Source organism: Peromyscus eremicus, chromosome 17 (assembly GCF_949786415.1).
Source record: "Peromyscus eremicus chromosome 17, PerEre_H2_v1, whole genome shotgun sequence".
NCBI lineage: Eukaryota > Metazoa > Chordata > Mammalia > Rodentia > Cricetidae > Peromyscus > Peromyscus eremicus.
This window is the reverse complement of record NC_081433.1, coordinates 60,974,784-60,989,685: the sequence shown is the minus strand read 5'-3', so window position 1 is coordinate 60,989,685 and position 14,902 is coordinate 60,974,784. Positions and strand designations below refer to the sequence as shown.

Below are 14,902 nucleotides of genomic sequence, written 5' to 3'. Positions count from 1 at the left end.
TGAAGAATCAGCCTTTGTCTTCTCATACCCAGAGGGGACTTCTGGGCTCAGACTCTCCAAGAAGTAGGGAGGTCAAAGGTGAGCTGTCTAGACGGTGGGGGGGAAGGGGCGGGGCGGAGGAGGAAAGGGGCGGGGTGGAGGCACTGCCCTTGCCCACTGAGAGGTCACCCACGGGGCGAAGGCACAAGCAGCCTGTGTACACAGCAGCTGGCCTGGCTCCCAGCCCAAGCTGCGCACAAAAGCAACCTGAGTCCGCTTTTCCAGCTTCCCTCGGCCTCAGGGGCCACCGTTTTCTGGAGGCTTCCATGCCAGCCATGAGCAGAGTAGACCTTGAGATTCCCAGCTTTAGCTGACACTATCAATATAACTTCAAAGATCTGCCTCCTCCAGCCAGGTGGATCTCTGTGAGTTCAAGGCCAGCCTGGTCTACAGAGTTCCAAGACAGCCAGGGCTACGCAGAGAAACCCTGTCTCAAAAAACCAGAAAAAAAAAAAAAAAATCTGCCTCCAAATGAGGTGTGGTGACTTATACCTGTCCTCCCTGGGACATGGAGCCAGGGGAAGTTCAAGGTCTTCCTCAGCCATGTAGTGAGTGTGAAGCCAGCCTGGGCTACAGAAGACCCTGTCTTTAAAAAAAAAAAAAGAAATCCAAAAGATCTGGGTCCCACTATGGTGGGCCAGCCTCAGCTCCCTGCGGCCTGCCTCTCCATGTGGGCTTGGGGACACTGGAGCAGGCCCTGGGCACAGATACTGATCCAGAAGCTACATTACCAATGTCCAAGCTGACAGCGTAAATCAGACTTTCTCGTGCCGGCTGAGAGCCCAGACACCACTGGCCCTGCTCGTGCCCCTGGCTTCAACTCTATCCCATCATTACTTCTCTTCCTCCACCACTGGGCCCAGCCTGGCTTTCTTTGCCATGGCATCTGCAGGATGCTGGCCCTGCCCACCCCCGGCCTCCGCCCATCTATGGGATTGTCCTGCTCCCAGCAGCCCCGTTCATCCTACTCTCTTCTCCTAAGGTGAGAACGGGAGCGAGGAACAGCAGGGTTGGGGGTGACCTGCTCCTCAAGAGTCAAATGCGGCCAGGCTAGACCTACACCTGGCAACCAGACTCCCTGAGCCCCACCTCCAAGAAACAAGGAGAAAAAAATAATCAAGTTTTCTGGTCAGGGCAGGGGGCTGCTTAATGGATGCCTAAATAAATGAGCCCAGCCCCATGTCCCAGGGTACCCCTCAGCTCCACAGACTAGAAAAGGGCACGCACACCCGCGGGGTGCCTGGGGGCGGTCCTGTGTCTGAGCTGAAGTGCCTGGTGCTCCTGGCACAGGTGAGCTGAAGGATCGAGACGTGGATTTGGGTGCAGGGCCACATCTTCCCCAGCCCTCCTGCCCCTCCCCTCCTCCAGGGTCCTGCCTGAAACTTTGAGGAATTTGAGAGTGGAGTGCAGCCTGGAGCCCACCTGAAGACTTGCCAGGAGCTGGGTACATCTGAGGCAGGAGGATTGCCACGAGTTGGATGGCCAGCCTGAGCTACAGAGTTCAGGCAGAGAAACCCTGCCTCAAAAAACAAAACCCAAACAAAGTCACCGGGATCAGAAACCAGGGGCAGTGGTGCCCCTATCATCTCTGGGGGAAGCTGAGGCAGGAGGATCAGAAGGGCAAGGCCAGCCTGGTCTACACGACGACGACGTCCCTAAGTGTCTTGAGGGATCCCTTGCGCCTGAGTCCCCACATGCAGCCATGACTTGTGCTCGCCCTGGAGGAGAGCGTGAGCTCAGGCAGGGGACAGAACCCTGATAATTTAAACCTGGCAGCCACACCCACAGATGTGACCCAGCACTGGGCAGGCTGAGGCAGCAGGGTCAGCCTCAGCTACATCGTGACTGGGGGGCCAGCCTGGGCTACATGAGACCCCATCTCAAACAACAATACAAAGGTACAGGGATGAAAAGTTATCCGAGAATCCAGATCTCACACTTGGGGACAGTGAGGTCCCCCTCTATTCCTCCACAAAACAGAGGGTGGCATCCAAAATGTACGTGGCTTCTGGCGGCAGGAACTGAGCTTTGTCTTGGATGGGGTCCAGGCCACACGTCACATCCAGCCCCTCCTCCAGGCCTGGAAGTTCAAAGTCCTGGACAAGGCCTGGCTTGCGTCCCAAGCACACTTCCAAACGGTTCACCCGATGTCCCTGTGGCTGGTACAAATGCAGGGACAGGCCTGGGCAACGACGCAGCCTCTGGTCCCGGGTCCCAAAGAGGACACTAGAGGCCATCTGTCTCGAGTAGAGAAAACCCACAGATGCTGGGTGATGGTTCCGCTACTGTCAGGTTCCGGTCCCCGGCGGGCCCTCTGTACTGCCAAACACTTGTCCTCCCGGCACTTAGGAAGCTGAGGCAGGAGGATCAGGAGTTCAAATGAGACCAGCCTAGATTACATAGTAAGTTCAAAAGGCCAGCCTGGGCTACCTGAGACCCTGACTCAAAAAAAAAAAAAAAAAAAAAAAGACAACAATCGCGCTCTAAAAACTCAGAAAGAAAACAAGGAAAGGAAGGGTCAGGGCAGGGCCAGTGCCGCCCAGGGAAGGGCCAGGCCCTCGGTGGCGACAGCAGCTTGCTCTTCTGAGCAAAGGGGACCCACTACAGGGACCCAAAGTGTGATGGCGTTTTCAGGGCAGGAGGCAAAAGAGGCCTCCCCCTCCAGGAGAAAGAGAAGACACTTGTGGGCTAAGCCTGAAGTTTTAACACTGGGAATATAAATTACTCCGTTCCCTAATCTACCACTGGGTGGGGGACAGAAAAGGCAGCCAAGTTCCAGGTGGCTTTGCCGGGGACTGTCCAGGGTACAGGGACAGGTTAGAGCGGACTCCTTTATGACACTTTGTGAGACCCTGGCCAGAGAGAAGGCCCTGACTCCATCCACAGCCCTGTAAAAGCAGGGTGTGCTGGGGGCAAGGCAGGGGCATGGCGGGGGTGCGGCCCCCAGCTGTGGCCACGTCACCCCAGCCCCAGCCCCGGGCACAGCGGCTGTGTCCCCAGACACAGGACGATATCCAGACAGAGCTCTCTGCGTCCACCTGCCTGTGGTCCGCCAAGAGGAGGAGCAGATGTGAGTCAGGCCCTCCCACGGCCCCCTGTGTCTCCTCTCACAGCACCTGGGTGTGGACGGCGGTCAGTGCTGGTGGCAACAGCTGATGTCGCCCTCAACCTGCTCCAGGACACCCAGCATCTCCTCGATGATGGCCCGTAGCGCTCGGCCCAGCTGGTCGGCATTGTAAGGCTTGCCCAGTGGGGGCACGTGGACGAAAGCTGACCGACCGCGCCCCCGGTAGAGCGAGGTGTAGTAAGTGAAATCACAGAGGTACCTGGGTTGGGGAGGAGGAGACACTGGAGTCAGAGTCGGTTCCAGGCAAGCCTGTGCTGGGGGACATTTGGGAGGTGGTGGAGAACCCAGGGGCTAGAGGAATTCTGGGGACTCTGGCAGACTTTTCTCCATTTTCTTTCTTTCTTTTTTTTTTTTTTTTTTTTTTTTTTGTTTTTCGAGACAGGGTTTCTCTGTGTAGCTTTGCGCCTTTTCCTGGAACTCACTTGGTAGCCCAGGCTGGCCTCGAACTCACAGAGATCCGCCTGGCTCTGCCTCCCGAGTGCTGGGATTAAAGGCGTGCGCCACCACCGCCCGGCAACTTTTCTCCATTTTCTAAAACTTTTATTTTGCTGGGCATGATGGAGCCCGCCTTTAATCCCAGCACTCAGGAGGCAGAAACAGGTGGATCTCTTGAGTTTAGGCCGGCCTGGTCTATGGAGACGGTTTCAGGTCAGGTGGAGGTGACAGGAGGACACCTGCTGCTCAGCCCCCAGAACCCCACCCGCCACCGGCCCCTCGTGTGCCCAGGACCCCACCTGCCAGCATCCTGGGAGATGGTGACAGACACGTCCAGCCCCAGCGTGGTCACCCTTTTGCACACAGCATCCATGTCAATGATGGAGTCAATGCTCTCGGGGCCATCCTCCACACAGCACTGTGAGCCGGGGCAGAAGCGGCAATTGTCCAGTCCCTTGTAGCCCTTGTTGTGTCCACATTTCTCCAGCGTCACTGTGGTGGCCATGCCCGACACCCCAACATGCACCACAAGCTGGGGACAGAAGGGCGGGGCTTAGCAGGAGCAGACACCCACCCACAGGCGCAAAAGCATGTAAGTTTTTTTGTTGTTGCTACAAAATGATTATTATATAGTTTGTTTGGGGGTTTTAGTGGGTTTTTTTGTTTTTTGTTTTTTGTTTTTCCGCATCAGGGTTTCTCTGTGTAGCCCTGGCTGACCTGGAACTCACTCTGTAGACCAGGCTGGCCTTGAACTCACAGAGATCCGCCTGCCTCTGCCTCCAGAGTGCTGGGATTAAAGGCGTGCGCCACCACAGCCTGGCATATTATGTAGCTGTTTATAAAGCCCAGGGCAGCAGGGCACGGTGACAGACTTGGGGGGCAGAGGCAGGGAGGTCTCTGAGTTTGAGGCCAGCCTGGTCTACAGAGTTCCAGGACAGCCAGGGCTACACAGAGAAACCCTATGTGTGTGTGTGTGGGGGGCCCAAGGCAGGTTTTTGTTTTGCTTTTGAGATAGGGCCTTATATAGCCCAAGCTGGCCTCAGTCTATTATGTAGTCTAGGCTCTCCCTGAATTCCTGACTGCCAAGGTGACAGGTGTCTGCCATCCCTGTGCCCGGCTTGAGGTGTGTTTTGAAAGTCATCATTTCTGTATTAATACTTTCTTTGGTGGTGCTGTGTGGACATCAGGGTCTCACACACTCATACTTTAACTGTGACTTGCTCAAACCCTTCCTGGCTGGCACATGGAGGGCAGAGAGGGTCTATGCAGTTCCCAGTCACTGCCATCTCCCTCCCTTCCATAAGAATCCATGAAAGTTCAAGGGTGAGGTGCGGCTGTGGCCTTGTGCGGAGGCGCTGTGGTCTGAGTAAGAATGGCCCCACAGGCTCATAGATTTGAATGCTTAGTCACCAGGGCATGGAACTGTTTGGGAAGGATTAGAAGGTGTGGCCTTGATGGAGGAGGTGTGTCACTGGGGGTGGGTTCTGCCCCGTGATGATTGTGGACTAACCCTCTGGAACTGTGAGCTCGCCCCAGCTGCAGCCCGGGATTTATGAGCTGCTTGGTCATGATGCCTTCTCACAGGACTGAGCAAGGACTGGGGAGCACGGATCTCCTAGGGTGCCCCTGTGAACTGCTCACCTGGGGGCTGTGTTTCTCCCACAGCGCAGGGATGAGCCTTTGCACGGTCTGGTATTCCACAGGGATTTCATACACATGCAGGTCCACGCTGTCCCCAAGGCCCAGCTTCTCCAGCTCCTGGGAGAGAAGACATGGTGTGAGGGTGGGGAGGCCGCAAGGGCGGCACGTCCTGGCTTCAGATGCACACCTGCCACCCCAGCACTTGGGAGATGGAGGCAGGACCAGATATTCAAGGTCATCCTCAGCTACACAAAAAAACTGAAGGCAGCCTCGGCTCCATGAGACCCTGATCCCCCTCAAAAAAAAGCATTAATTACACCCAACTCACTGAACACCCCGGTCCAGCAGTATCTCCCTCGTGACCGTGACCACTGCAGGGCTGGCCACCCGGGAAATGCCAGGCTGCTGGAGCCCAGGGTCTTCAGGAAAGATCAGGGAAGACACGCAGAGCTGGAAAAAGATCCGGAATGAGAGACCCCCACCCCAGTTCCCCCTAAGCCCGGAGAGCTGAGGAAAGGGACATCTTAAAATAGCCAGAACCGAGTCAGTTCCCCATTCCCAGACAGGGTGAAGTCAGAAGTTTTAAAAGGTACAAAATCAGACTATCTGGTGGTGACTAACCATGAGACGCCCCCTCCCCCGAGATAACATGACCAGATTTTGGAGATGGGCTGTAAAACTCCTGACAGAGCAAAAAATAAGCTAAAGTCCAAGCTCAGGAAAACTGGACCAATCAAGGATAGACCCGTACTAACTCCCTCCTCTCTGAAGAATTTTTTGGTTTTTGTCTTCAAAAGTTAACCTCCCCTAGAAAGAGGAACTCTCCTCCGTGCCTCGATTAGCCGGGTGCTGCGGATGGGGGCTCCCTGCTAGCTTGTATTTGTGGGATGTTTACCCAACCACCCCCACAGTTCCCCAGAGTTTTCTTGAGTGTGAGCAGCAGGAAATATTAGATAGAAGGATTTATTGCAGAGAATATCGCGGAGATAAACAGATAGAAAATAAAGGATAGCCTTAAGAGGGCCTGGAACCTATTCCAACGGGCCCTGACTGTCTCTGCCCCAGGGTTTTTATAGATGCCAAGGGGTGGAGCAAAAGACCTCCTCCCCCAGCACAGCCAAGTGCAGACCATCTCAGACACCTGCTCTCAGGCCCGTGGTCCTAATCATCCTCTATGCGGACCTGCTGGGTAAAGCCACGAGGAACCCGAGAACGGGCTCCCACATGTATTAAGAAGTAAACCTTGCTACTGCATTCTGGACATCTTTGGTCTCCAGTGGTCTCTTTGGGGGTCCTAATCTGGGCAGAACAGGATTACTCTATTTCTGCAGTTGTAATGAAATACTGGGGCCAGGGGGCTTTATAAAAAAGGAGGTTGAGCCGGGCGTGGTGGCGCATGCCTTTAGTCCCAGCACTCAGGAGGCAGAGGCAGGCGGATCTCTGTGAGTTCGAGGCCAGCCTGGTCTCCAAAGCAAGTTCTAGGAAAGGCACAAAACTACACAGAGAAACCCTGTCTCGAAAAACCAAAAAATAAAATAAAATAAAATAAAATAAAAAAGGAGGTTAAGCCAGATGTTACTGTCATATTACTGAGGACTGTTTTAACACTTGAGAGGCTGAGGCAGGAGGATTGCTGCTAGATTAAGGCCAGCCTCCTTCTCTACATAATGAATTCCAGGCCAGCCAGGGCTACAGCATGAGACTCTGTCTCACACAACAAGAAACTAAAGAAAAAAGGTTTGGGGCTGCGGCTCAGCTGTTAGGAGTGCTGGCAGCTCAGCTGGCACAGTGCTTGTAACTCAGCAGAGTGCTCAGCTAGCGTGCAGTGAAGACCAGGATCCCATCCCCAGCACAGGTGTGACGGTGCACACCTGTCATCCCAAACACTCGGAGGGTGGAGGCAGGGGGATTAGGAGTTCAAGGAGAGCCTGACTCTGCAAATACCCTAAACTCAAACAAAAAGCATGAAAGAATTACAAACCCAACAGACAGAGCAGGGGATGTGCGCCACCTGCTGGGTGCACGTCAGGGGAGGGGCAGAGGGCAAGCTGTCGCCACGGCAACTGTATTTGATGGACTTTTGAACTTCACTGGTTAACAAAATAGAAAAGCAAAATAAACCACCCCCAGTGGAGCAAGTGGTGTGTCTGTCACGGCACTCAGAGGCTAAGGCAAGAGGATTGCAGTGAGTTCCAGAAATATCTAGGCTACGGTGAGATCTTGTCTCAAAAATTAACAAGGGTAGGAGAGGGCTTAGAGGGTAAGGGGCCTTGCTCACTGCTCTTCCAGTGGAGCTGAGGCCAGCACCTTGTACCCACATGAGGTGCCTCACATCTGCAAGGGATCCCAGGCCTCAGGCATCTGGAGTCCTTGAACTCATGTATACACACAACACCACGTAACGGGCATGCACGCACATTCATAATTAAAATAAACCTAATTTAAAAAATCAAAACGAAAGGACAGGCCTGGTGTCACGTGCCTGTCACCGCGCCCCCACCACGCACTAGGGAGGTAGAGGCAGGAGGATCAGGACTTCAAGGTCAGCCTGGGCTACAGAGTGAGTGAATTGGAGGCCAGCCTGAGCTACATGAGACCCTGCTTTAAAAAAAAAAAAGAAAAAAGAAAAAAAGAAAAAAAGGCAGATGTGGTGCACATTTAACCCCAGCACTCGGGAGGCAGAGGCAGGAGAATCTCTATGAGTTCGAGGCCAGCCTGGTCTACATAGTGAGTTCTAGGACAGCCAGAGCTACATAGTGAAACTGTCTCAAAAAAGCAACAAAACACACAAACGACACTCCAGACCTTTCCGTGCTCACCTCAGAGCCCCAGGGATGAATGCTCAGTCACTCACGCTTTATCTGAATCAGGGTGTAAACCTGTATTTTAGAAAAGGCGGAAGCTGGGCTGGAGAAATGGCTCAGCGGTTAAGAGCACTGGCTGCTCTTCCAGAGGACCCAGGTTCAATTCCCAGCACCCACATGGCAGCTCACAACTGTCTGTAACTCCAGTCCAAGGCATCTGACACCCTCACACCAATGCGTATAAAATAAAGTTAAATAGGGCTGGAGAGATGGCTCAGAGGTTAAGAGTACTGACTGCTCTTCCAGAGGTCCTGAGTTCAAGTCCCAGCAACCATATGGTGCCTCACAACCACCTGTAATGAGATCTGGTGCCCTCTTCTGGTCATACATGCTGTATACATAATAAATAAATAAATCTTTAATAAAAAAATAAATAAGGTTAAATAAATTTTTTTTTAAAGAAAAAAGAAAAGAAAAACAGGAAGTGAAAGCAGGGCTCAGGCACCAAAAGAAAAAGCCCACACCATTCACTAACATCACAACCCTTCTGCTTCAAGAAGTCACTCAGGACAGGACCCCACCCAAGGGCACGTGCACCGAACCACACCAGCCCTGGGGACCACTTCAGGTCCCGAAGCCTGCTGTTCTGGTACACACCCATCATGCCTGCCCTGGAGACTGAGATGGGGGAACGGGGGTGGGGGGCGGGGCAGCCTGGGCTACAGAATGACACTGTCAAAAAAAAAGTTAAATTTAAGTTAGGAAATAGCTGTTTTTGTCTCTATACAGGATGCCACTATGTCACATGCCACCCCGGGACTCCCGACCCCCTGCTCTGACTGCCTAGTACTGGGTGGCAGCTGTGTGCCACCATGCCCGGGCCATCTTCACCATAACCTGCTTTATCTTTGAGGAGCTTCCTGGGGACAGATCCAGATGACACTGTGGCCTCAGGGGTCTGTCAACACAGCTACATATGGCTGTCCCGGCCTCTGGAGGCTCCTCACGCCATCCCCACAGGTTCCACACTGCTCCCAACGGCAGACTCCCTGACGTGGGACAGAGCACAAGGAGTGGACAGACGAGTACAGGGCTGTGCCTTTGTGATGGTACCTGCCTGTCAGCTCGTCCCTCAGCCCTTGTAATGCTGAGGCCAAGAAGTCAGGAGTTCAAGGCCAGCCTTGGCTGACAGTGAGTTTGAGGCCAGCCTGGGTTACCTGAGACCCTGTCTCAAAAACCAAACAAAATGCTGGGTGTGGTGGCCCACACCTTTATCCCAGCATTCAGGAGGCAGAGGCAGCAGGAATCTCTGTGAGTTCAAGGCCAGCCTAGTCTATATAGTGAGTTCCAGGACAGCCAGAGATACATAGAGAAAGCCTGTCTCAAAAAACAGACTAAAGAAAACTCGCGCGTGCGCGCGCGCGCACACACACACACACACACACACACACACACGCACACACACGTGCATGCACACACACGCATGTGCGCGCACACACTCACACACACACACATACACACACATGCGTGCGCACGTGCGCGCGCACACACACTCACACACATCAATAGCTGGTCTCTGGCTATGCACTTGTCCTCAGTTCCTTCCCAGCCCCTCGGGTGGCAGGGACTCCTATGTGGCCAGGATGAGCAGTTTGTAGCAGAGGGCTTCACCCAGAAAATTGGTGGGTACAAGCGGGTGTTTAATGTCCCCGTGAAGGCCGTGAGCGTCCACCGGGAGACGCAGCCCTTCGGCACTGACACACTTTCTGACAGACGTGTCACTCTTCACCTGACCGCCTTTTGCCCCTGACACCTGGTTCCAGCCCTCCTGGGAGGGGGCGTGAATCCCAAATCCCACTCCCTGCATCCTGGCTCAGTGCTCAGCACCCCGGAAAGCACCAGGCAGGAGGGTGCAGCTGTGGCATTGTCCCCAATCATCTACCTGAAAAGACTCAAAAGTCACAAAATTGGGCATGGCTGCAGGCTGCATCTGGCGAGTCCCTTGACCCCACACAGAGCCCCCTTTGTTTGCTGGCACGATTCCTTGGAGGGTCTGTCTAGACTCATGGTGGTAGTAATCATTTCAGGCTGTCACCGAGGCCCGCTCTGGCACAGACGTCGCAGTAGCAAGCCAGAGGCTTCCTGGCCCTTGACATCCACCTGAGTCTCCACGCAGAGACCTGGGGGTGAGGAATGAAGAGAAAGCTGGGACTGAGGTGCCCTCTGTGATCCCCACACTTGGGAAACTGAGGCAGGAGAATCACATTGAGTTTGAGGCTAGCCAAGACTGCAGAGTGAGGTTCTGTTTGAAAATTGATCGATGAATCAGTCAGTCAAAAGAGCCAGGCATAGTGGTACACACCTGTCATCCAGCACTGGGGAAGCTGAGGCAGGAGGATGAGTTCGAAGTTAGCTAGGGTGAGACCCTGTCTCAAAACTTTAAAAAACAAAAAAAGAGGTGGGGGGGGAGTGGGGAGTGGGGACAGTAAGGTCTGGCTTGACAGGTAACAGAGCTTGGGCCAAGCCTGGTAAGCCAGGTTCAACCCTGGGGACACACACAGTGCCCTCTTACCCCTGTGTGTGCCCTTCTATGCACACAATAGACAGATGCATAAATAAATGACATTTTTTAAAGGAATAAGATGAGAAACAGTCAGGGTGTCTGTACAAAACGGAGGTTTCCCCTCGGAGCCCCAAAGCTCTAAGGGAATTCCCAAAGATTGTTGAATTGATTTCTTCCCTATTTACATGCAGATGGTGGTGTCTGGGGCCCAGGAATCCAGACACTGGCTTTGTGTCCACTCAGCCCGTGAAGCCTCCCTGTCTGCAACTCACACAAAGCCAGACACACAAGTCTTCAGACACACACTGGACCTTTTTGTCTGGGGCTCTGGGGAGCGGGTGTGCAAGCAGGGGCCCCGGCCACACTCCCATCTGCAAGGTCCCCGGGATCCTGGAGTCTTCCATGCGGCTGGCAGAGCGCAGGTGGGAAGCAAAGGGAGCGACTGAGACTTCTGAGGTGGGGAGGTGACGAGCTGGTGGCGGGGGACGTGGGAGTCTTGGGTGGGAAGAGGGAACCCTTAAATCACACAGCTAATGGGCTAAAATTAATCCGGGTCCGGCTGCCGTCTCTGCCAGCTGATTTATCTAAGAACCAAACGTCTGTCTCTCCCCACTCAATTGTTCCCGAGCCTGTCTGTCTGAATGTCCCATCTGGCAAGGAAACACAGGTTAGTGGAGTCACTCCTTGGATCGGGCTCTGGGAAGAGACACCCTCCTGAGGCTCCCAGGGCAGAAGCTGAGGGTCAGTCCCCTCCTTCCTAAGAGGCTAAGCCCTCGCCCAATACGCCCATCTGCTCTCCAGCCTTGGCAGCATGGGCTGGGACACACAGGCCTTTCTCAAGGTAGTTTTGTTTGTTTTTTTACCCAGGGTCTCACTATGTAGCCCTGGCTGTCCTAGAACGCATTATGTAGACCAGGTTGGCCTCGAACTCATGGAGATCTGCTTGCCTCTGCCTCCTAAGTGCTGGGATTAAAGGCCTGTGCCACAGCACCAGCCCGACGGAAAAGGCTTCCAGCCAGGCATGGTTCTAGTACTCAAGAGGCTGAGGCAGGAGGATCATGAGTTTGAAGTTAGCCTGGGCTATACAATTACAACCAGGCTAAAAACAAAACAAAACAGCAACAAAAAGTGGAAAAAGGCTCAACAAACATAAGCTGGATTGGTTGGAATCCGAGATGTCTAAACTGTATTTAAACACGTGGAAACACACTCGGCTCTGGGCTAGGCTTCTCCCCCAGTTCAGTTACCTGGACAGCGATCCAGCTGGCGTTCACAGTGTGCTCCCCAAAAGGGCCAAACCCTGAAAACAGGAAAAGAGACGTTACTCTCTTCCCACCTCAGCGTTCTGAAGTCTCCCCCCCCCCCACAGCCCCACACTAGTCTATCACCCCACCCTTCCCAGTCCGGCCCAGCTATGGATTCCAGGCTGACACCCTTCGACCTCCACCTGCCGAGTGCTGGGATGACAGGCACAGGCTGCCAAGCCTGGCCCCCGTGTCCCTGGCTCCCAGGTCCCACCTGGTAGGACCCACAGGAAACGGGCCTCTCTGGTCGCTACTTCCTTCTCCAGCCAGGATGTCAACTATGGTTATTTTATCACTGAGTTGCTGTCTTCCAACTCTGGGACCTCGGGACCGTGGGCTGCCATGAGTCCGCACTGAGGACTAGCTCACAGGGCGGGGCGGGGTGGGTATGTCTCCAGGCCAGACTATCTGGACACCCGCCTACTCCCTGCCACTTCGCCCTCCAGGCCCTATCTCTGACCAAGACAGACTCCTGAGGCTTTGTGCCATTTGGTTTCTTTCCCTCTGAAGACAGGATTGAAGCAGAGAGGGGAAGCAGACTTGCTGAGGGTACACAGCAAGAGAGAGAACACGCTGGGGTTAAATCCACCCTTGGTAGGCTGGTCTTCCCTGTTCCAGTCACACTGAGAAAACAAAAAGGAAGCCAAGACAACTGAGCCGTGGCCCACACCTCAGACCTAGTGTCTGGAGGCTGAGGCAAGAGAACTGAGTTTCAGGCCAGCCCAGGCGACATGAGACCCTGTTTCAAAATAAAGAGAACCAGAAAAATACCTCAGTGAGTAAAATGTTTGTTACACAAGGACCTGAGTTCACAAGCGCAGTGTGGTGACACCCACTTGTACCCCAGGGCTGGGAAAGTAGAGACAGGCAGACAGATCCTCGGGGCTCAATGACCAGTCTGGCCTAACCGGCAAGCTTTAGGGCAGTGTTCTCAACCTTCCTAACGCTCCTCATGGTGTGGTGACCCCCAACCATAAAATTATTTTGTTCCAACTTATTAACTATAAGAGTGCTACTATTTGGGGTCGTAATGTAAATATCTGTGTTTTCCAATGGTCTTAGACGAACCCTCAGAAAGGGACGTTTGACACCCCCAAAGGGGTCATGACCCACAGGTTGAGAAATATCTCCTAAGTTGCTCCCAAATGAGAGACACTTTTCAAAAACCCAAGTGGACGGAGCCTGAGTGACACCTAAGGTTGACCTCTGACCACCACATGCTCAGGCGCGCGCACGCGCACACACGCGCGCTCACCTTCAAAGAACCTGGGTTAGTGTAACTCAGGTGATAAGGGGCCCACCTGCTGCCAATGTTAAGAAATGGCCGCCATACCTCAGGCCAGCAGGTAGAGGCCACGTCCTGGGGCCCCTCGTCATGGTGGCACACACTGCTCAGCTAAACAATCACCCTGAGTGTAGCCAGCCTGGATCCCAGAGTAAGTTCCAGGTCGGAGGGACAGAGCGATGGAATGACTCTCAATAAACCAGCAAATACCCGCCCCCCAGTGCTCCCAGGGATCGGGGCACAGCTACGCACACCTGCCCAGCAGGGGAGCCGCTCCCTGCAGTTTCCAGCCACAACCTTCCTGAGTTACAACACACCTGTAGGAGTTTCCCAGCTCGCTCCCCGCGGCCTCTCCGGCAGAGGTTAACCTGAGTGCCCTCCTCCGGGCCTGGCGGAGTTGACTCCACCAGTGGCCCCAGGCCGGTCTCAGGAAATAAGTACAGTTAGCTTCCGGGGGTGTTGGCGACAGCAGGAGCGGGGCTCAGGAGTCCCCGGGTCATTCTGGGGTCAGGCTGACGCAGGCTGACCCTCCACCTGCGCCAACCCGGGTTGCAGGCCCCCCAACAATGCAGGGTTCTGAGTGGACCATGTGTCACCCGGACTTTTCCTGGCTGTAAACCCGCCTTTGTCCCCGGAGTCACGGGGTGGGGACAAGCCGGAGCTCTGGAGGTGCGGGGAGGGGCTGCAGCGCGCCAGGGGACCTCTCTGCACCCCAGTCCCCACGCGTCCCGAACTCCGGGCCGCAGGACCTCGGACTCTGCAGGTCACCAGGGCCGAACGGTGCTGTCGCGGGAGGCGACAACTGCAAAGTTGTGGCAACCGCGAGCACCTGCCCCGCCGCCCCCGGCCCGGCCTCACCTACCGGTCACCACCACCGCCTTCCGCGGCTGCTCCATGGCGGGACGCGCTCACTAGGACCGCGGCGGCGGCGACTGGAGCGGACACCGACCCGCCAGCGAGCCCCGCCCGGCCCCGGCCCCGCCCCCGAACGCTGGGCTTGCGCGGCCACGCCCCGGCCACGCCCCCGAGCCGTGTGCGCGCCCCTGCGCCGCCGGCCCGCGGTTCCGCCGAGCCCCGAGCGCACGGCTACGTCCTTGACCAAGCGCCCTGGCCAAGCCATTTTCCAGGCCACGCCCCTTAGAAGCCGCACCCCTACATAGCCCCGCCCCCGAGCCTTCCAAAGCCCCACCCCCAAGGCCTGCCTGGGACAGGGGACGCTCCGAGCCACGCCCCCGAGCGCCGCCACGCCTCCGAGCGCCGCCACGCCCCCGAGCCTTTCTCAGACCCCGTAGGCTCCAGACTCCTCAGACTACCAAGCCACGCCCATCCTGGAGCCCACCAGGCTCAGGTCACGTGTCCTCATGTACCCCCAGTGCACCCCGCCCTGAGCCTTCCAAAGCCCCTTGGCCACTGTCCACGTCCCCACCCACGACCTGGCTGTGCCTGGCTCAGGCCACGCCCTCCAGCACTTCCCCCTTCTGAACTCTAGACCCCGCCCCCGCGCCCCGCGCCCCGCCCCCCGCTGAAATGCTAGGCGGGGCTACCTGGCCCCCATCTAGGCCCCGCCCCAGCATCGCCCTGCCCTACCCATTCGCCCCGCCCCCTTGCCTGGCCACGCCCGTTATCCTCCAGGACTCTCCCCCTACCTGGTCTTGAGCCAGCGCGGCCTCCAGTGCTCAAGGGGGCAACGGGAGTGTGCCCCTT

General features: G+C 55.5%; 1 protein-coding gene across 1 annotated transcript; it reads right to left on the bottom strand.

Annotated features, from left to right (window-relative positions):
* Positions 1 to 1,972: 1,972 nt before the first annotated feature.
* Positions 1,973 to 14,174, bottom strand: Pgpep1 (pyroglutamyl-peptidase I). Its single transcript, XM_059244700.1, has 5 exons — positions 14,061 to 14,174; positions 11,857 to 11,909; positions 5,243 to 5,359; positions 3,901 to 4,133; positions 1,973 to 3,365 (listed from the first exon to the last, which is right to left on the bottom strand). The coding sequence occupies exons 1-5, from the start codon at positions 14,092 to 14,094 to the stop codon at positions 3,173 to 3,175; spliced, it is 630 nt and encodes a 209-aa protein (XP_059100683.1). The 5' UTR covers positions 14,095 to 14,174; the 3' UTR covers positions 1,973 to 3,172.
* Between the last annotated feature and the right edge of the window lie 728 nt (positions 14,175 to 14,902).